At 39.4% G+C, this 22,828-nt stretch overlaps 1 protein-coding gene across 5 annotated transcripts; it reads right to left on the reverse strand.

Annotated features, from left to right (window-relative positions):
- Positions 1-314: 314 nt before the first annotated feature.
- On the reverse strand, positions 315-21,556 carry dazap1 (DAZ associated protein 1). 5 transcript variants are annotated; one of them, XM_041934984.1, is made up of 13 exons: positions 21,443-21,556; positions 20,203-20,243; positions 18,311-18,477; positions 17,678-17,743; positions 16,294-16,401; positions 16,038-16,086; positions 11,368-11,450; positions 8,031-8,178; positions 7,768-7,800; positions 6,991-7,140; positions 5,816-5,980; positions 3,164-3,256; positions 315-1,326 (listed from the first exon to the last, which is right to left on the reverse strand). In XM_041934984.1, the coding sequence occupies exons 1-13, from the start codon at positions 21,472-21,474 to the stop codon at positions 1,154-1,156; spliced, it is 1,308 nt and encodes a 435-aa protein (XP_041790918.1). In that variant the 5' UTR covers positions 21,475-21,556; the 3' UTR covers positions 315-1,153. The 5 variants fall into 5 exon arrangements, with proteins under 5 accessions (XP_041790918.1, XP_041790916.1, XP_041790917.1 ...); XM_041934982.1 differs by lacking the exon at positions 3,164-3,256 and having other exon boundaries at positions 319-1,326; positions 6,991-7,161; XM_041934983.1 differs by lacking the exon at positions 3,164-3,256 and having other exon boundaries at positions 321-1,326.
- Positions 21,557-22,828: the final 1,272 nt, after the last annotated feature.

Raw genomic sequence — 22,828 nt, forward strand, 5'->3', positions numbered from 1 at the left:
CCTATTCCATAAGTGTATTTGCATCAAGTTTTTTAATCTGACAATTATTTTCCTGGATTAATTTCGCTATGGATTCAATCGATCGTTTTGTCTTGAAATATCAGTGAAAAAATATCCATCACGGTCTCAGCCCACTGTGACATCTGCTAATGTCTCGTTTTGTATGATCAACAGTTAAAGATATTTAATTTACAATAACAGAGAAAGGCCGCATGTATTCACATTACAGATGCTAGAACCACTGATTGTTGTGTGTGGCATTTGTCCTTGTAAAATGACTGCTAATGATTAATCAATCATTAAAAACTTGCAGATTTATTTTTTGTCAATCTACTGCTTGATTAATCAACTAGTTGTATCAGCAGGTCTTCCACCGAAATAACAAAAACAAATAAATCCACAATCAAATGCAAACATCTGGGACAAGCACTGTATCCTTAAAACATTTATTTTTGTAATAATTTGTCCTTTTTTTCTTTTTGCGCAAGTGCAAAAAATGCACCCAAAAGAGCCACCTGAGGGAAGTCTACATCTTTAAATAAAAAAACAAGCAAAGTGTACATTTATAGTACAAAATTCTCTTTTAAAAAATTGCACAGTTTGTGTATAATATATATATATTCATAATCTCCATTTTAAACAAACTTTAAAGGCTCAGAAAGTAAACAAAATTCACCAAATGAAAAATAAAAACATTTTTTCCCTAGAATTTAAAGCTGAGGAAACTTGAGACCCTGTTTTCATTTGTGTCCACCATAAATATACATATTTATATGCAAGTCTCTTTACATATAGTCTCTGTGCTAGTGTTTGACCAGACAATCAAAATTATTGCAAAGTAGTTTAGTTCTACTATAAAACATGGGGTGGGGGGTGGGGGATAAAAGCTTCTCTCTGCTGAATGTTCCTTAAGTTATGCAAAAAAAACCCTGGGTTTCTTTACACCCCATTTGAATTTACTGGAATCCCTGCTTTCACAAAGGTTTCTGTTTCACAAACTCTGTGTATTCAACATTCCCATAGAACAATCCAGAACTCCAGTTTTGCTTTTTTTTTTTTTTTTTTTTTAGCAAGAACACACATTTCCCTGACTTCTTTTTTTTGTTGTTTTTGATTTTGAACTTTACACAGCGGCCCTGCCCAGAGGTGGCGGTCAGCGTCGATACGGGTGGAAGCCCTGTACGTTGTGGTTCTGCCCTCTGCCGAACGCACTGGCAGCAGGCTGGGGGGCGGCGGTGGGCTGTGCTGTCGGGGCCCCGTACGAGGCTGTCGGCTGGCTGGGGTCTGCGAAGCTGTGGCCAAAGGCTGTCAGGTCCTGTCCGTACCCTGAGGAGGATGAGAGGAGACAGCAGGAGAAAGAAGAGGATTTTAATGTCAGGGTCAGCAAATGGTGTTCAGGGAGAAGCCTTACTGCCTTAAAAGTGTAACAGTTGAATATTTTTATTATCTTAATGTTAAGGAAAAATCCACCCCTTCCCTGACACTTCCAGTGTATTCCAAATGTTTTTGGTTTAATATTTTCAATTTTGGTGAACACTGTGCTGTCAAACTCTACTGTGGCTGTTGGAAGTACTGGTCTGTCAAATCAAAATGACTGTCATCATGCTGCCTTCTTGTTTCAACTAGGCCATTTTCTCCCAGCATCTACTTTATGACCAGCCTTCAATACCTGTAAATATTTTTCCTTATAAGTGGTAGATTTGAGTTTAAAAGGGTGTTTTGTCATGGTTTTTATTTTTCGTTCTGTAATTAAGTCTTTACTGGATCTATATTTTCAAATATATTGTGATGTAAAAATATTTTAAAATATTTTAGTATTTTGATTGATTAATTGATCTGTGTAGGGCTCTGAAATGAGTTTGTGATAAAGTGCATTATACATCAAAGTGGACCAGGAAATGAGATGTGCATTACTTAAGAGTTTAAAAAGTTTCATGGTGGACTTTTCCTCCACATTTCAATACTGTATTCCTTCGATGAGCCCTTTAGTGTTGAAAATTATTGTGTAACAATTTCAAAATGTGTAGAGACAAAAATGACAATTTCAGGTTAATTTAAAAATCATTGAAATGGGCTTCATTGAGGAAAACAATCTCCAGACTCTCTTTGATGATCAGTGCAACACACACAATGTTCTTCTATTCAGACACTGGATGGCACTGTCTCCCTGCAAACTGACCAGGGAGCCCAATTGACAACAAGGGAAGGAAACTAATCTGCCTGGAAAAAGAAAAAAAAATGCACAAACAAAAGCTGCTGCAACCCAAAATTCAGCAGTCACTGTCCAAGCCAAAGAGGCTTTTGGGTAAAAAAAAATATGAGCATTTTGCTACCAAATGGCAAGTAGAATACGAGAACCAGTTACAGCCAAATCTTTCCAGCATCCTGCTGGTGACCAGTTATTTTCCTGCCCTGGTAACATCCAGTCAGATTTCAAAATGTCACCAAGAAACACTAGAATGGGGAACGTTATAAATAACTGGAATGGAACGACAAAAGACAGAAACAAAGAAAAAAAGGGGAAAGTTAGAAAATACAGCACATTTCTTTTCAAAGAGCTCCATGAACAGAACAAAAATAAAAAATCTGAAGAACAGGGAGCGGCCCCAACAGGGCCGCCCGACAGAAGAATCTGAGAGAAACTGGAAATTTACTGGCATTGCGTCTTCCTTTAAATCTTCTTTCCTCTCTCACCCCTTTAGCTATAATGTAGAGACAGTACATGGGGAAAAAAAACAACGGGTGAATGGACTGCTGATGCATTGAGACAACTGAACCATGAACAAATTTTCTGACAATTAGATCATCCTTTTATAATCAGCAAAGCAATGCGGACAGAGAGAGTGGACAAAAAAGGAGGACATGGTTAGTCTTGGTATAGTAAAGCTACAGCCGCTGAGGGAGATGACATGCTTAGAGCACCAAATGTCAAATTTAAATATAAATTTCTTTCAAATCCGCTCAGCTATGAGACGTTCGGTAGCTGTCTTTTACTATACAAGAGTACACACAGTAATTTGTATGTACATGCAAAATGTACATGCAAAATACGGAACACAAAGCAAAAGAAAAGTGGAAAAGAACCAGGTTGCAGCTCTATAAACGCTACAGTACTGAACAAATGCTACTTTTTGTGGTTGGAGAAGACAATGCTGGCACCTACCTGCACTATATCCTCCCTGCTCATCCTGACCATAACTGTGAGAAGGACGCGTTGGTCCGTAGGCAGAGGGGTCCTGAGGGTAGTTACCCAAGCCTATCAGGGAGATGAGGAGACCAGGTTGACTGAACCCAGATACTGCTGGCCAACTACTTTACATAGTTCCCCCTTACTGAGCTAACAGAGCTGTACATTCATACTCGTTTACTGCGTCTGCACTATGCTTGGAGAGGCATCACTGCTCACCTTCATCTGGAAGTCAAAACAAAATGGAGTGTGAGTGTCTGCTACCACATCTGACTGCTTAATCATGCCAGCCTGGTCTCATGAAATTTTGTGAAATGTGCATGATATGCTAAGATGCAGGTAACGTGACAGGAACTAGTACAACATTACCAGTGGTTTTACACGTTATAGTGCCTAACGTACGACACATTGTTGCCAAACGTTTTCTAAAGAAAGCCACAAGTGGAGTTCTGGATTGATTTCGTACCTTCAAAGCCAACACTGGTCTCCAATAATGTGAGCATCATGTGACAGTCGACTCGAAAGTGACTTGAAATTTGATTTACCTGTGTGCCACATTACATTATTGTTTTTGCGTACTTCAGTTCTATGCACTGATTATTTTCAAAACCTCAGGTTACTCACGTAGCCTTGCTTTTCAGGAATAGTGGGGAGTGCTAAGAAAACTCTCTTTGCTGGGTCATTCAATGACATTTCAACATTCCAAAGTTGCAAAAAAGCACTACTACATGGGCGTAGCTCAGTTTCTTGCATCCATATAAGTTGCTCTTCAGCAGCATCACATTTGAGATGCGGTGTTCTTGAATGCACCAACATGGAGTTTTGACAGAAAAAGTCAACTAAATGTCGAGTTTCAAGTTTCACTGTGCACTGTAATAAAAGTAAGGCCAGTGGCTGTCTGGAAGGTGGGAATCATATAAATATATGGTATGCATTAGAAAATTATTGACATTGAATTTAACATGCAAAACCACTGGTTTGACCTTTTCTCTAACCAAATGATTTAACTCCCTAACTGCACATAAGCCAAACTTAACCTTAACTGAAACCAGACTTGCTTTATTTATCTAACCTCAACAATTTGCTAATCTTACACAGGTGAAAATGTCCAGTTCCGCTACAGGCACATAAACTCTCATGGTAGAGGTCTGGGATTTATCATCATCAGCGTTTCTGATTTTCTGCTCATTTCACAAAAACTTTGTGAGACTGTGTTGTTACAACTGACTGAAGTTCCTAAACAGGCAGCACACACTAAATGCAAAAAGCTGGATGGAAGATAAGCACAAGCAGGAAACACTGAACAAGATGAGCACCTGTCATGACTGACAGCGATCGCATGACTGAATTTAGATGTAGATCCAGCAGGGTGGAGCAGCTGTAGGCCAAGTCAGAAGAAAAATACCAGCCAGCCAAAAAACTGAATGTAGCTTCTGAATGAACATCTGACTCTTATCTGACTGTGTGCTTCTGAGACTAAATGGGTGAGTGTTGAATGAAGACCAAGCTTGTTCCTTTTCCATGGAATTTGGCTATTTTTCCACAGTATTTCAGTCTTTATCTTGATTCAGAGCTGAAAATCCTCAAGTCTCTATTTGTGCTGTCAGCATGATCTCATACTCTTAATCCTGCACGAGTATACAGCATTTCACTTGAGAGGCAACCCCCTACATGTTCTAAATCACAGAAATTAATGGGACACACTATTTTCTAAACTGACAGTGGAGTGGCTTAATGAAAGGTTATATTTTCAAGTCCCTACTTGCTGAAATCCGAACGACCGCAGTCCAAAGGTAATATTAGGCTAGACTAACATTCAAGCTCAAAGACCCCATCAGAAAGCAAAACCTACAGACACATTAGCTAATATCTGCATGTATTTACAAGGTAGAGGGGCAAAGTTCACATTTTGCAGACAGGCATGCAAAGCTCCGAAGTGATAAGTTCATGGACATGTTGAAAATTTTGATAGGTAGCTTGGCAGGTTGGACATGCCTAATTCCAGAAATAAGGTTTCATGGGCATAATATTGTCATGCTGGTGCTCTTCTATGGCGATCGTGCCAAGACGAGGAAAAGAAGCCAGCACAGTCATCAACAGGGAGAAAAGAGGAGGAGGTATAGAAGGGAGCAATTAAAAGGTAGGAATATATAAACCAAGTCAAATTTCTGGTACAGTCCATCAGGAGAAGGCTGCACTCCCTCGAAAATCAAAGTAACATAAAAATACAAAACAAAACAAAACAAAGCAAAACATTGCAAGGCAGGATGATCTAATTCAAACCTACCAAGACCTACCAATCTTTTTACCAATCCACAGCCCAGCTGGAAAAAGTTGACAGAAATGACTGCTGAAGACTCCTGGATATGGTGAAACTTCAGCAGCATCTTCACGGCAGAGCCACAGGGGTTCATGTATGCAAGAAGCATGTATGCATGTGTAGCTGCTCAAGCTAAATGGTAGCAAGAGCAAGCTCCTGCTTGTCTAAGGGATGTAGATATGCACTTAAACGAGCTGTAGTTGCATCTATTAAAATATCCAGGGAGATGGGCAGGACCAAGGGGTGAATAAAAAAGTAAACTGGAGAGAAAAGGGCAGCAAACTGTTCAATGCACAATATTCTCTTACCATACTGGCTATAAGGGAAGTCAGGCTGCCCAGTGGGAGCTTTGCTCAAGTCCTGAGTTGGTGTGGTGGCGGGGGCAAAGCCCAGAGGTGCAGTTCCTGGAGTGGTGGGTGGAGGAGGAACCTGGGGAGCATACTGGTCTGCTTGGGGTGTGCCAAAACTGTAACCTGTTGAAAAGTAATAAGATAATTTCTATGACTCTCCCCTGGAGATCATTTGATAGTAGTGCTTTATCACAGATGGTTTACTATATATGAGTTTAAAGGCCTAAAGCCAGAAGACCCTGGTCAAGCCCCAGTGTCAGAGTCCCTGAGTAAAACACAAAACCTCTTCCATAAATTATCTTTGACTTCAGTCTTAGGTTGCATTTTAAATGTGTATATATATATATATATATATATATATATATATATATATATATATATATATATATATATATATATATATATATATATATATATATAGTTGACCACACTGTACCGCCACATTAAAAAGACACTACTAGTCAAGGTATTAATCCATTTCTCTACCAAATCTTGCCTTATTTTAGGGTGTAAGAATACAAGTTGTATATCCATGTCTTTTAAATATCAGCTGCCAGATCAACTTATGATCACTCTGCCAGCACACTTGTTAGCGATCGTTTTGGGCTTCTTTCCCACTGGTTTTTCTGATATTTTGCTGTCAGTCAACAGGTCTAAGAGGTGGAAGGTAATAATCTCCCCACAAGCTTTTTAGCAACATTTCATGAAATGCTGGGTGTCTGTGAGTCATGCTGTCCATGTCTGATAAAGTGGAGGTTCCTCCCTGACCACAGCAACAGCAAAGCTGCCTAGAAAAAACTGACACAGATTCAAATAACACATTTCAGCTAAAAAATGCTGCCTTGAGGAGCTAGGAGCCCCAAAAAATTGAGCAATTGTTTTAGGTTTTTGTGAGGGATGCAGTTTGTGAGGCTTTTGAACTCTGAAGAAGAAAACTTCTACATGTAAAACTGTGAACAGTTTTTGGGAGAAAAGCTGACCATTTATGACCTTTCTCAAAAATCAATACCAGTTTTCAGAAACTCCTCATCTCCACCTAATTCACAGTGTTATTCTCCATTAATAATAAGCACATTGTAGAGATGTCACAACAACACGGAAGTGTAATGAGTGAGTATATTAGTATTACTGACCAAACTGAGGTGCTGTGCTGTAGCCCTGCTGAGGGTAGCCCTGAGGTGCAGCGAAGCCGCCTGCCGGGGTCGTGACCAGGAATGCGTTGAAAGGTGATGGGGGTTGTGTGGGGGTTCCACGACCGGCCGACAACGGAGGTCCATACCCGCCTGCTCCAACACAGAAGAGATCTATTTTATAGAAACGTTTTCGAATAAATATATGCACATATGTTTTCAATAATAACAATAATAATAATAATATGAAAAGAAGACAGTGCCAGCACAGATGCATTGGATCTAAACTGCATCAAAATCTTTTATTTTCTTGTTGAGCAGCTGAATAACAGCAGTAAGTTGAAAAATGAAACGTTTTGCAGAGCACAATCTGAAGCTGAATGAAAATAAGTGAGCACTGGGCCGACAATGCAGTGAGAGTTGCAGGTTGACCCAGAGTTGGTGATATGAAACCGAGCCTGACCAATAGCAGGGGGAGGCTGGAATCTATTCAAGGCTGCCATCTGTCTCAAGCAGCAAATTATCAGCAGCCTCAGCCATTATGAATCAGTGATAACACGTGCTGTTAACTGTCATCAGCTTATTGGCCACACAGAGTGCAAGCCCATTTCTGTGACACAAGCGCTTCAAGATAAGCACATGATCACATGGCAAAGACACAAAATCTATCTGCAATTTGATCAATTCACAGTAATGCAACATAGAGAAACACAACTAATTCACTAAAATGGAAAGAAAAGATATTTTCTGTGTGTTGTCAAGTGGAGGTCGAACACCTACCTATGGGTTGGCCGGTAGTCGACACCCACACTCCTTCAGGAAGAGGAAAAAAAAAAAAAAACTTTAGACTAAGGACAATACTGTTGCCTGAAATGTAAAATGTTCACAGAATCCAGTTTAACATTCAACTGAGAGTGCAGGCAGTGACCTACATGCACAAGGTTAATGTTAAAGCAGAGGGTTTAACACATTTAAACAGTTACTATGTTTTCCTCTGTACAGTGAGCCTCACTTGCCCAGCTCTGGGACTTGTTCCCACTCACCCTGTGGCCCGTAAGGCTGTTGCCAGCCCTGGGCAGGCTGTGTTGTCCAACCATTAGCTGCACTCAAGATGCCCCTGGGCGCCCACTGGCCAGGGCCAAGCTGGCCAGGAGCTTTGCTGTCACGAGGTTCAGCCTTCTTCACTTCCACCTGGACAAAGGGACAAGGAGGGCACGTTTGGCAACACCAGTATAAGGTCCATGAAGTCCCTGACCTAGAAGACCTGTCCTACCACTGATTATTTAATCTCAAAATTTAGGGCCAGTTTGAAATCTTTCACTTAATGTTTCTTTCACGACTATGTTAATTAATATTACTGTGTATCCAAGAGAGTTGTACACCTATGTGTCTCAGGTACTAAATATCAAGCAGGAATTTCACGGTGGATAAAATCATAATGCAAAGGCAGTAAATGATACACATTTCTTTTAAATGCATCATCTCCAGATCACAGCCTCTTAAGATGTACCTGAGAAACATAGATTTAGTTTTTTTCCTTAAATGAACTGCCCTATATATGATAAAGACATCTAATGTAAGGTCATGACTTACCTTTCTCCGGCTAACGCTTATAAAGAATCTCATTTTTTATTTATTTATTTTTTATTATTATATTTTATTTGGAATAAGTTTTAGGGGGGGTAAATGGATGTAGAGAGAAATTTGTATCTCAGGTCTAACAGAATATACAAAGGTAAACATGCAGATAGTAAAAATAAACAGTCTTTTCAGTCAATATAAAATGGAATCTTCATACTGTGTCAACATTTTTCAATCGAGTATAAGTTACTGAAACACTTTGACCCCATTATAATGTCAAGTCGCTGCTGGAGGACACTGTCTTTATACAACAAAAATCTCAAAGGTTAGGAATGGTGACCTCAAAATTCATATAAGATGTAATAAGAACATTGACAGTCCAGGAATTACTGCAATATACTGTCAATTCATGCACACAACAGTCAGAGACTGAATAATTCATCCACTAGATTTCTTAAATGTGACTTCGATATGTAGTTCATTCAATGCTGTAATAGTTCAATGCCTTGGGTCAAGTATGCATTTGTTGGCCCAGTAACAAAACTTTTCTTCATGTAAATAGGCAAAGCTACCAGCAGTTAACCAGAGCAAGAAACAGGCTGAGACTAAGGGGGAGCCAACCAGAAATAGACTGAGGGGTTGAGTTATTGGGGTCACCTTGCAGGAGGAAAACGAATCACAAATTCCTCCCAGCTTTAAGGTGTTGCCACCTTCCCCAGCCTCCCCTCTTCCTTCTCTGTCGACCTAATTACATGCACATGTTTCCGGCAGCGGCCTCGCCGCCGCCGGCAGCTACCTGAGCACTTTGTCCCGTGGGCATCACAGCTACGAGTGATGGATACCATGACTTCTGTACAGTCCCCAACAGCAGAACTGGGATTTGTTCCACAGTTTGATGTGCTCCAATTTCTAATTTTGTAACTCATATCTCCCAGCCTCCCTCAAGTCCCAGCGTAAGGTAATGTCAAGTCAAGAACAATGGATTAAGTCGAGCCTTGATTCCTGCTGGAAACCAGGGTAAAGTCAAGGGGGGTGCGCACCACTGGAGAGTATACAGGTTGGGCTGAATCATTACCAAGGAAATTGAATTTGGATTATCTTTTTGATGTAATAATCAGTAACATTTCAATAAAACGGTCTTGTGTTGCCACCCAATATTATTGATTAGCTTGATAAAAATCCATCTTGAAGCTGGCTCAGGAAAGGTTTTTAGAAAACTATTTCTTTCCATTTCTTTCTCCCCTTATTACCTGTCATCTCTCTACTGTTGATGCTCAAATCAGGCCCAAAAAATACTTTTTAACAAGTCGCCATGACTTAACAGAGCGTGCCACTGACAGAAATTCAGGCTTTATCAAGACAAGACATCCAAGAAAGAAAGTGAGGTAGAGCTCTCACTATTCTAGGAAGTGCATTAACACCACAGCAATTCACACTTCTAAGCAAAAATTAAGGCTGCTTTAATGTCGCCAATATCAGCTTAAATAAATGCCAATGTATACACAAAGGTCTTCCGTCAAGCGTCACAGATTGACCTTCAAATATTTAAATCACTAAAGCAGCCGTGTAAAAATCCAGAATAGAAACAAGATACATGCAATGATATGATATGACTGAGTGTTTGACTTTTTCATTTTCTTGTGCCCACAAATCATTACTGTCAGAACGGAGGGCAGAAAGGAGACCGTCTCTGTTCTGGTATCTCTGTAGAGTGGTTTAAAAGCTGCTAATTACAAAACGTCTATTGGGGAAAAGGGGGGTTGTTAATGAATGAGAGCTCTAAAAGCACATTTAAAGCCCAAGTGTCAGAAGCAATCCTAGCCAGATATGTACCAAGCACTACCAAGTAATAGTTACTGCAGTACTACAATATTTTTAACAGCTTGATTTACTTAGCTAAGGTGCCAGGTGGGTGGTGTTTGCCACATGCAATACAACAATAGGAGAAATGCCAGAAGGTTAGTGGGTGTGCTTGAATATATAACACCACAGTGAATTTGTTTTTCCCCGGATGGACAGCTTACCTGACACTATCTGAATTGTCTCTGTGAAGTAAACCCTATCCATCTGGTACACACACAGAGATAAAACAAACACTAAGAAGTGTCATGCAAATATTACTGTGCGACTCATGTCTCATCCTAAGCAGCATTTTAGAGGAAACGGCCTATTTGTTATTTAGAGAACTGACAGACACAGTATGGAGATTCTTCAACTGAGGTCACTGAGTTGAGCTTTTTCTTTAACTTTTTAAAAAGAAAAAAGAAAACATGTTGACGTGTAAGTGACCTGCCAACAAAATATCAGAAAACAAAAGAAACAGAACTGATTGGACCAATCCTTTAGGTGTTTTATATTCAGTGTAATTCATTGAGCTTTGAAATATAAACTTTATCTTTTCTTTTGCTTCTGCAAAAAAACCCCACAAAATAATGTAACTATAAGTACAATCTAATGCACATAAGACATCCTAAAGGAGTGGTCAATTTAAACAAAGCCTTGGGCGACAAAAAAGAAACCTAATATAACAGCATCTGTGAAGGATCATCACACCTCTGGAAACGATAAGCCACAGCAATAAGTGTAACGGTAATGTTTAAAGCAAATAATAAGATGAGTAAATTAATTTAGTTTTAAGATGTTAAAGGCTAACTTTGTGCTATATGATGCTGCAGTCACTAATGGGAAGCCAATGGAAAATGAGCTCCAGCTAATACGACAGCATCATAGTATAATTCTCACTCTGTCGCCCAAGCCTCTGTTTGATCTTAAGGGTAAAATAAAACTACAACTACACACTTTTTTGCCCATGATGTCGTGAAAATGCATGTTGACAGCCTGGTCCACTGATTGTTCGGCCTCGAAAGTAATAAATCCAAAACCTAGCCAACGACCAAGAGTGAATCAAGGTAGCAGGGGGGTTGTGACAACACAAGATGAAGAACAGTATTGGGCTTCAGCAGAGTGAGGATCCGTCAAGACTGAGCAAGAGGCTCCTGGGGTTCGGATGATGTCGCAGACTTGGAGAACAACACAAATCCAAGACTAAAGCCTGGGGGATTGAAGGAAACTTCTCTTTTTACTGTGCAGTGAAATATTTTAAGACGATAACAACACAGGACTGCTTAAATGCTAAACATGAAGACTGATGAGAGCAGCATTTGATTTAATGTGAAATGTCACATAGAAAAAGGTCAATTAAGTCCACCTTCTACTCTTTAACACTGATAAAAGCCAATTGAACCAATGCAACAATTTGTTACTTCATGCCGTTTCATCCAAACCCCACCTTGATCTGTCCCTTGGTATATTGCTGTGGAGCACACACTCGCAGCAGCCATTGTTAATGCATCACAAAAATATGAAGAAACACAAACTGTCAAATGCCTAAAGCTTTCTCCAAGCTTTCCCAAATTCAGTATTTTACTTTTGAGTCAGCCAGGATAAGCCTAAAATGGACAATTAAAATATTTCTCACAACGGTAACACAGAGATATAGGCCATGGCTGGTCTCCCAAAGTGGCGAATAGCTCATTATGATCAACAGTTTTCAAGGGGGATAAACAAAGTTCATCAACAAGAATGCAAAGTCTAAAAAAGTTTTGGTCCAACGTTTTGGCCGCACCGAGCGCTGAGTAAACTTATTCATCTATAACTATCTGGAGGAGAACTTTTCACTGCGTTAGCAGGCCGCAGCGCACTGCAGTGATCTACTTTCAATTTGATTAAGTTTGCGCTGTGGCAGAATTGGGTTGCGTGTGTGCACAACTCTACTTGGGGACCTAACCTGAATCCAGTTTAACATCCTATGAGACAACCGAGATTTTAGAGACCTCTTGTACCATGCCAACCACTCCCAAGCCTCATGATCTATTGCTATTAATAACATCTGTCAATGACCCGTCCTTCATCTAAATTTAAAACCAAGTTGACATATTTAAGTTTGGTTATGGTCAAGTTGAAAATTTAGAGACGTCTTCCTCTATTCAGATATCAACTACTTTCATCGGGAATACCATTTCTTAAAAAATGTTGGATGACATGAAAATAAAAGTTAGCAGGGACCTGGGATCATTTATAGAGCAGTAACAACTATTTGATGATTGATTAGTCAATCAAAAGAAAATTAGTTGACAACAATTTCAATAATCAAATAAACATTGAAGCAATCTTCTTTACACAAAAATCTCAACGTTTAGCTGGCCTCTGCTTCTGGAATATTTTTCTTCTTTTCTGAATCGTTTATCATTGTAAACTGAATATCTTTGGGTTTTGGATTGTTGGTCACACAAAACCTGACATCTAACAACATCCTCACGGGCTCTGGGAAATTATAATGAGCATTTTTCACTATTTGCTGACATTTTATACTCCAAACAACCAACCTATTAATTATGGAAATAATTGGTAGAATAATCAATGATGAAAATGTTCGTTAAGTTGCAGCTGTAATCATTTATTCACTCTGTCATTATGTTGTTGGAGAATTATCTAATTAGAGTATTCAATTATTGTAAGACACTAAACAAGCATTTGATTTAAAGGTATGTGTTTTTTTAGCATATATATATATTTCTGTGACATTGGTGTGAAACCTCTTAAAAAAAAGTAACCATTCAGAGGATGTGAACAACAAACTCTTGTTCTCTAAGTACAGAGAAACGTCACAATTTGATGGAACTTCGTATACACCCCATTCACCAAGTAAAAAAATTTAGGTGCTTTTACATTTGGCCTGTACCTCTGTGCTACCAGTCAATGCACAGTAACCTAAAGGAGAAAAGACAAATCTTAAGAGACACAGTTAATCACATTCAAACCATTCACAAGGAAAAGGGGGACAGAAGAAAGAAAAATAGAAAGGGCTTACTTACAAAAATACTTAACTTTCTACATATGGGAAAACACATACTATGCCATTTACGATACATGTATCAGTTACATCTAAATCAAGGTAAAGAAAACTTATTCAAATGCTGAAAGTCTAATGGTTTTAGTAAAAGAAACTGTTTATACTATTAAAGATTATGTAATGGTCATTACTGGTACGATACATCATGTTAAATTCCAATGACAAACTATTCTGGGTTTCTCCCTATAGAGAATGAATGGGGGGTTTAAAGGAAGGGCAGTAATACATGTTGTGGGTCAGTGGCCGCTGCATCATAGCTATGTAGGACAAATGCAGATGAAACAGCTGTGACTGTAACTCAGCAGGCAAAGTCTGACACCAACACTGCCAGTGGCATGGGGTCTAACTCCCAGTGGGGCCATCCGTGCTAAAAGTGTCGGCACATGTCATAAATTCATGATACATTTATGATTTACTGGATAAGCTTTTTGGAGATTTTAAGGTCTGTCAATTCATCTGTCAGGAAATAGGTTGGAGAGACTTTTAAAATAGCAAAGAACATGCACCAAACAATGTTCCACTGATTACAACGTGATATTCACCTTCAGCCTTTGGGCTGATACCAGCCTCTTTGAAGGACAAATCCCCCTTAGACTCAAACTGTGCTCAATGTGCCAGTTGCATGTTGTGATAAAGTACTGTATTTTTTTTTTTGGAGCACCTACTTTCCCGCAACCTGCCTTCTCTCCTTCAGCTAGTGATTTCTTTTGCCTTCCACAACGTTTCTTAACAATTTTCCAATTAGTTGAATGAACGTCTTGCATTTAATAAGTGTTAGCAGAGCTATTTTCAAGTAGAGAAAAAATTTCAGTGGCCGCACTCCTTAAAATAAAATACATCTCGTAGTTGTATCGCATTCTGCTTCTGAACTGGTTTAAATAGCTCACATTTTGATTTATAATGTTGCTTATCAATTAATCGGAAATTGAATTTTTTTTAAGCAAACGTGACACACAGTGTGACAGACATTAAAGATCAAACAAGTAATTGATTAACAGAAAAGATTGATCAACAACTGAAATAAAAACAACTTCTAGTAGCCCTATTTCATTTGAATTGCAGTAACTATTTGGATGTACGGTAATATCACATTTACATTTGGCCAGTCATCCTCAATAGTGGGAGAAAAACAAACAGCAGAAAGAAGATCAGCGTGGTTAGTACATCACCAGCTAATGCCACTGTTTGTTTTAGGGTGGATTTGTCCTTTAAAGGTTAGGTTCACAGTCTGTTTTGAAACAGTTGTCAGGTGCCCATCTGAGTGCTTCTTTCAGTAATTATTCCTCCTGTTCAAACTGGCCACGATGAGATCCCTTCATAATGTGGTTACAGTGCAAGAGATGAGTTAGTCTAAAAAGGCCTTTACTTTGAAACATACCAATTAGATTTGACAAACTCAGACCACTGAAGCCTCATGTGAGCTTCAAATAAGCACTGAATCTTTGCCTGGACTGAGGACTGTGGATTCTGTCCCACATCTCTTACACTGGAAACATGTTCAAAAGATGTGATCTCTTAACATCAAATATGAACAGGAGAAATAATTACAGCAAGCAAAAACATATGTGTTTTTCATACGTGCATCGGACTACTGTTTGACAGTTTCACAACAGACTTGAAAACGGTGGACCTATCTTTATACCTTTACACATCAGATGATAGTGGACTTAAACCTAGAAAATCCTCATACATCTAAAAACAAATCTCAATGTTTGAATCAGACAAATCTTCCGGAGGTTTCATAACAATTATGAGGGCCCTCCGTGCACCATTACTTACTTACTTATTTTGATGTAGTAATCATAATCATCCCAACAAGAACACTATTTATATAGCGAGTCTTGAGGACGACCATTTTTACTATTTCCGTCCTGATGACGACCTTGTGAGGTCAAAAGCCATTTGTGTTTTAACCAATATTCTTAACTAAAGGCCTTTAAGATAGCTTCTCCCCTTGCTCTGCCTAAAGAACACTTATCTTCTGAAAACAATATATTTGACTGAACTGAAACGTGTCCACGGACCAGACTCATATTCTCACACAAGGTCATAAAGGACACTGCATCAGTCCAAATCACAGCCAGCGATTTCTCAGACAATTTTCAGCTTTGAGCTGGTGACAAAGGCTGTGACAGGTTTTTAAGGCGCCATTTACTATTGTATTATGTGGGCAAATTACATGTAACATTGCACAAATGTATAACCATCACATAAACTGAAGGTACGGTCTTAATGCCTGCCTAAGAATTTCATGTGTTTCACAGCAGAGACGTGTATTTCGCATCACACTAAGCTTTTCATTCCACCTCTAAAAATGTAAAGTTATATTTTCCATTTGATCTAAATTGTGGTGACTTTGTATGAGGTTGTATTTAACATACTTTTGAATCATACTGCGTGTCTTGATCATTGATTTTTGTTATGGGTGACAGTGTTTAAACTGAATTGACTATCTGGGGCTGAATAGGCTTTTTCTCTTTGGACCAGGATAGTTTGTCATGAGATTTAAGATGGTAAGGTATGGAGAGGGGAGAGAAAAAACGGGATCAGCTTTTACCTCGGGGCCTCTGCTTCTCCGCATCATAGATCATTACCACCTCTGTGACCTTGAATGGGACAAAGGGAAACAGTGGCTCCATTTAGAAAACCAGACAGGGTCTGCCTCAAATGGGACAAATAATTAATTGTTCTATCCCATCCCACAAAATTTCAATTTGTTTGCATTGTAATATTGATCCTATTCAATGTCACATCCATTCAAGCAGTCTTAATAGGATATGAACTGACTTGCACATGCACAGAGCAATACTCACCACTCCGAATCTATTGAAATAGTCCCTGAGTTCAGGCTCGCCGCAGTTATGGGGGATTCCACCTACAAATATCTTCTTTGATTTATTGCTATCAGCTTTGCTGCCCTTCTGAAAGAAAACAGGGAGTGTATGGATTTCAATGTCTGTTAAAGGATCACTCTGGGAAGGGGCCAGTTAGCCATCATCTATTCAGACAGTGCAGAAGAAATTAGGTTCTCCACTTGCCCTGGGGTATATTTCTTAACATGTCATGTCAATGCAAACACTAGTCTCCACAGATCAGAGAGCACGGCTTCCTCCACTTACTCTCAACCACTAAGCATTTCACCATTGCTGTGCCCTGCATTCATGCTGTGAAGGCCAGAGGCTGCTTAGGACAATAATGATTTTTAACAATTACATCTTCTGCTTTGTTAGTAAAACATTCAGCAGCAGCTACATGACTTAAAGTCAAAGAAAGGAGTTCCAATAGCAGGCAAAGAGCCTCATTTGCAAAAGCTTCTGACTTACAGTCTATGTCTGCAGCCAAATATGCAACCTATAAAATGTTTTACTGACAGCAAAGGTGCAATAACTAAAATATGTGCTGCCCAAAGAGACAAAATGACTATAATAGATCTGCAGTGGCTCGATAGCATTGTTAATCGCCCACAAATTACCCAAGTTGGTGCAGAGATTTCTGCCTTTCAAAAAAGAAAAAAAATCACTGCTGAAAGCAATTTTCTGTACCCCGCCAGCCTACTCGTCTCTAAACATACGTGTTTTCTCAGCTTTATTCAATGCAGGAGGACATTATAAGAGCAACATATTTCAATGAAGAAGGCATGAAATTTCTTAAAATTTTCAAAATCAAGAAAACTTCTACATTTACAAAGGCTAATGTAAAAGTGTTAATATAATTCCAATATTTAGCATGGTGATACAGGCCTATGACCTCTTCATGAATCATTTTTGTTACATCTGGGAAAATATGACTTTATTATGTGTCAGTCCCAGGCCAATGTAAGCTGTGCCACATATCTGCTGATATTGTTGCAGCCCCTTGATTACAAATAGAGGTCAATACGGGTCATAGATTCTTTAACACTTCTGTGATTTATCAAACCCCAGACTAATTTCTCGCATTCTCAACGGTATAAAGGCTCTACACTGTATTCATTAAAAAAAAGGCACTCTTTTAAAAAAAAAAGAAAAAAAATACAAAAAGAGATTTAGGTCAAAGTCAGAGTGTTTTTATAAATGAAGCTCAAGGTTTCTTCATGGCCCATGAAAAGAAACTGGAGTCCAACCTCAGGAGGAGGGGATGAAGAGACTGATGACCTGAGTGTTATTCCAGCAGAAACACCTAGCCTAGCCTCCCCAGTAAAAATCAGATTCCTCTTACCCAGCCCTCCTTGGTTCGAGACTTTTCAGGTTGCATTCCTCTGGGAGTGCATGGCTTCGGGTCAATCTGACAGCAGAGAGAGAGAAAACGTTTAACGTTAGCCCCCAAAAAGGCACCTTCAAATGTTCTTCTTCACCGAATCCATTACAGTATATTGGCTCACCTCACACAACAGGGCAACATATGTACTGACACACATTAATTTACATATGTGGCCAATAAAAATGTATGGCCTTCTCTGCCTCCGTCAACAGAGCAAAGGAGGCAATATGTCATTCGTGGGGAGCTGACTGTATGGAAGCGTTGAAGTAGAGGTGAAAATTAGATTAACAGCAGCTTGTTTCTTTGCAGCCATTTCAGAGAAATACAGGTGTAACTGCCACTTTTGCTAATTTGACTTTGAACAGGTAAGTCTTGTTGGGCAAACAAATGTCAGTCTTTGCAAAAAGCATCATCAGAACTAATGTCTGCAGGCAGGAACAACCTAAAGCAAAACTGTACTTCTCCTTGAATAACTTCTAACTACTCTGGATGATGAAATACAGGATGAGATTTTTCACATTGCTCACACAAAGCACAAGCAGATTACACGAGTTGATTTGACTATCTGCTCCTTTGATTTAAAATACTCACATTTCTTCCATCAAGATTATGCGGCTTTGTCTCCAGCACTGTCCGTACACAATTGGGGTCTTTGAATTTGACAAAGCCGAAGCCTCGCGACTGATTTGTAGTTTTGTCCTTCATGATGACGCAATCTACTACTTCCCCATACTGTGAGAAGTAGTTTCTCAGTGTTTCTGAGAAAAAAAAGAAAGAACTGACATAACAGTGCTGTTTCACAAAAATAAGCACAGAACAACACAGCAATACTACAAATGTGGAATTCTAATCAAAGACTTAAGTCAGCCCACTCTAAACACAAAGAATGATTTCAGTCATGATTTACTCATACTTTCATTACATTTCATAAAAGATGTTGAGAACACATCTTCAGCACTTCAACCTGCACTAAAACTGTGACTGGGACAAAAACAGATGTGGAGAAAAAAAGACACAAGCACCACTCCATAGAATTACACAGGGAACAATACCAATCACTCAGTGACCTTGCTTTTGTCTTATGGCAGAATGTTTGGAACAGTACTGCTGTTTTTTTATATAAAAGCATAAAAACGGTGCAGTCACATTCAAGTCACATATTGATACTCCTAAAGACCAAACAAAGCTATGACCCACTGTCATGTTACGCAGCACTAAATGTACACCCAACTACTGTAACGCCCGCACACGCCCACAGAAGCAAGGCGTGCAAGTTTGAACAAATGAGGACTCACTTTGGAGTTATCGTAATTGCTTTTCTCATTGCTGGGAAGCCCTGGGGCATCGCCAGGGAAACAAGCTGAGAGTTACACAGCACTGTGATTCAGATATTAATGTTAACAGTGCTGCTAACACAGGCAAGCCCTTGTGCAAAGTTACACAATGGCCAACCGAGCATGAGCCAGTAAAGTGGTTTAGACAAACTAGACTATCTCTGGGCAAGTCTGAATGAGAGGACAATGCATACGCACACCTAATGTAGACTACATAATGTATACTGTACCACCTGTGTCTGATCATCAGTAATTATGCAATGTGAAAAAGGAGAAATGATAAAAAAAATCACAATGACATATTCCCAACACAGGAAAACAGCACTGATAAAGAGGAAGATTGTCCACAAGTAGAATCCACCAACACTCACTGTCTGGCGGGCACTTCTTGGGATATTTGCATGAACACACTGCACAGTACAGAATCAAAAAATGTGCAGCACAGCTGAACCAATGCAGTGTTTTCTGCAGGACTTTATTAATCCCCAGCCGGGGAAATTCGGGAAGGGCGACATATTAATCCAAATTTTACTGGTTCTAATATGATGCCTACGTTTTTGCACCAAAACCAAAAAAATGTTTTCAACACCTTATCTTAATGAATGTAAACATGTTATTCCAAAAAGCTGGTTTCTATTTTACAAAATCAACAGTTTCTGAAATAAGTCAATGTCTAATGGTGTCTTAACACAGCTGTATGAACACTTTATCTAATGAAACACAGAATAATGTGAACAAGTCAATCATTTAAATCAGGAAACATCTGATCAAAGACAAGACTTTCTCCGTAAGACCATTATAGACATGTAAGTAATGATTCGTGTTGTCCGAGACCATGTCACACTCCCTTTTTGAATGATTGATTGAAAGTGCCGATTGACATATGCAAAATATCATATACTGATATCAATATCAAGGCAGAAGTAAAAAATACAAAGACTCACATTTCAGTAATATTACCCAGCTCTCCTCTGTATTTCATAGCTAAATAATGTCTGAAGAGTTTATTCAACTTGGATTCAAACTCCAAACAAGAATCCCAACAAGCTACCACAACAAACCAGCTACATCACAAGGACAAATTCATGATGATAAAAAATGCTGTCCATTAAGTGACTAAGTCTCCACAGGTGAAACAGTGTGACTTACCTTGTGTGGTACTCCAGTCCAATCCACCCACAAAAAGTTTCCTGAAAAGAGAAGAAAAATGACTATTAAGCCAGTCATTGAGCATAACTTTGAGTCAGAGTAAGTCATAAACTGTTACACAAACATCATGACAAAATCACATACAAAAAGCATGATAACTACAATGGGAAATTTTTGCCTGTCCAGACTAAAGACACAGACGTCTTGGTGGATTAGATTGAAAGCACAGTTTCAGAGGCATAACAACGCTACAGCTGACTAAACAGCCAAGTACACAGATATTACACAACATGAGGGAATGCTGCTAGCAAAGCTGCTGCAGCTTAGGGAGATAGACACTCAGCTCCAGCAAAAAGGCTCGTTTTTTAATGTGACTCATGTGAAGGTCCAGTCCTGACCGTGGATGGCACTTTGGTCCTCTAATACTGAATGCAATGGCCTCGACAATAAAGCTCTTTCTATGAACCTCCTGCCACGTAAGTTACCCCGGGACAGAGCCATAGCGTTTAGCAAGCTAACACAACACTCAGCTGACAAAACTGATTCCTGTGGCTGCAGCAGCCACGGTCCACCACCAGCCCTCATCACTGAAACCCTGACTATTTTCTAGTCAGAGCGGAGCGGGGGAGAGGTGAGGTGCTCGGCTGCCTTCATGCGGACCGGTGAACTCAGATGCTGGTTGCCAAACTGGAAGTTTATCGGCAGTTAGGCGGCATTAATATTAAACTAGCTATCGAGTTGGTTAATGTTGGATCAGGTGCGTAACTTATGTATGTGACAAAAGTGAACGGTTGGTGCAGACGAGGATGCTCCATCCTCCAGCAGTGCCCGCTAAATGTCCTCGCATTGGCGAAGTCAAGAAGAGAAGACTTTCGCTTTGCTGGCAAGCGTTAGCTAAGCTAGCACAGTTGCTTCGAGCTAACCGAAAACAGCACTGAAATAAGTAACTACAGTTTAACGCATTTCTTTGACAAGCCAGGTGCCAGCACTCCAGACAAACATGGTCTATTTCGCCGCAAGAAACAACAGTAACTACCGCGCTACTTTGATGACTAGTTTCACTTTTTGGCCGTCTTTCCTCAGGCTAGCTATCTCGCTAAGTTAGTAAAGCTAGCTTAGCTTGCTAGCTAACGTTAGCTGTCAAATGACAGCCTGACAAGACAGCACGCTAACTATAAGTAACAATGCAGTTGGCAATTTCATGCGTCTACAGTGGAAGGCTTTGTTAAATGTGTCTTACCCGACTTCATCTCCGACTAAGTTGTTGTTCATTTCTGAGGCTAAAGCGGGGGACTGTAGGCGTTGTGACCGGCTTATTGCTTCAGTGCTGCCCCTCTCAGACTGAGAGCGGAGGAAGGTCACTCCGCTTTTTGGTTCAAACTGTTCTGCGCAATGACGACGCTGCAGGGGGGCAGCGGCCTTTAAAGGAACATTACAACCAACCAGTCGCACTCACTCTCCTCACTCATTTGATCTGTCCCAGAGGCGTAGCTAAATGCTTTAAAGACGAAGATCTTTTTATTTCGCATGAAGCTCATTAAGCATCAGGAAATAGTTCTTACAAGGAAACACAACTAACAACACTAAATGATGAATGAAAACATTTAAACGGCAGACAATCAATGAAAGCAGACATCCCTCTTGAGACATAATGAGATGACATAATACAGGGGTTTCTAAAGTGTGGCCTGGTTAGTAGGTTCATAGAGGGGTAAAAATAAAGTTAACATGTTCACCAAAATCAGTCATTTTCTTCCTGGTGAAAACATTCTGTCTATAGGTTAGATGATATATGTTTTGCGTTGTATGTTATGTCATGTCACGTTATGTTATATATTATATATTACAGTATGTTATTTTAATCCTATATTTAAACAATTAGTCTAACTGAATACAACATGACCTGCGTACAAGAAAAAAACATATACAGTACAAAAGCATTAACAAATACAATTCAGCCACAAAGTGGCATACACAATAGACAAATTTGTCCTCCATATTAAAGAAAACAGTGACAAATGGCATTCAGAGCAACTGAGTGCAATGTTTTGGAGCAGTAACCGATTTTGTCATTCCACCTATATGGAGCTCAGTATTCAAAAAATGTTTTTTCCAAGCTCAGTTTGAACATGAGGCAAAGCTAAAGTTACAAAATGATACACCCAACACCAAATGCCCCAATGAGAATCGGTATATTTATATCTTACTATATTTGAAAACTGAAAGTTTGGCCAGTGGCCTGCAACAAAGGTCCTAATGAGCATCCCAGCATATAATAACAAAGGTTGTCTTCCTATATTTGCATGCATGTACACAACAAATTTCATGCAAATCATCCATTACTTTTCTGTTGCAGGACCAAGACGATCACACGACATCCACTCTTTGAGCTGAGTTAATAACTCGCCCCACAATAAATTCACAAGCAGTGACATGTAAATCATGAAATGTAAATCTAAGTGACAGAGGTGACAGGTAATGAAGTGTGATTAAATAACACTTTTCATGCACAATACCCATTAATTTCCATGTTGACTGTAACAACATGAGTCTCAGTGTTTGGCACAATACAAAGTGTGGAAAACTGTGAACAAGGCACAGATGCGCAATAGTGTCCATGAATGGA

This window comes from Chelmon rostratus, chromosome 4, assembly GCF_017976325.1.
Source record: "Chelmon rostratus isolate fCheRos1 chromosome 4, fCheRos1.pri, whole genome shotgun sequence".
NCBI lineage: Eukaryota > Metazoa > Chordata > Actinopteri > Chaetodontiformes > Chaetodontidae > Chelmon > Chelmon rostratus.

Bases quoted from the DNA above. Each gene is read 5' to 3' on its own strand.
- dazap1 (XM_041934980.1), bottom strand. From the start codon at position 21,474: ATGAACAACAACTTAGTCGGAGATGAAGTCGG. The intron at 11,451-16,037 runs GTAAAAGCTGAT...GTCGTTGGCTAG, and splicing joins GGAGAAGCAGAGGCCCCGAG to GTTTTGGATTTATTACTTTC. The intron at 5,981-6,990 runs GTCAGTAATACT...ACTTTTCAACAG, and splicing joins CAGCACAGCACCTCAGTTTG to GTTACAGTTTTGGCACACCC.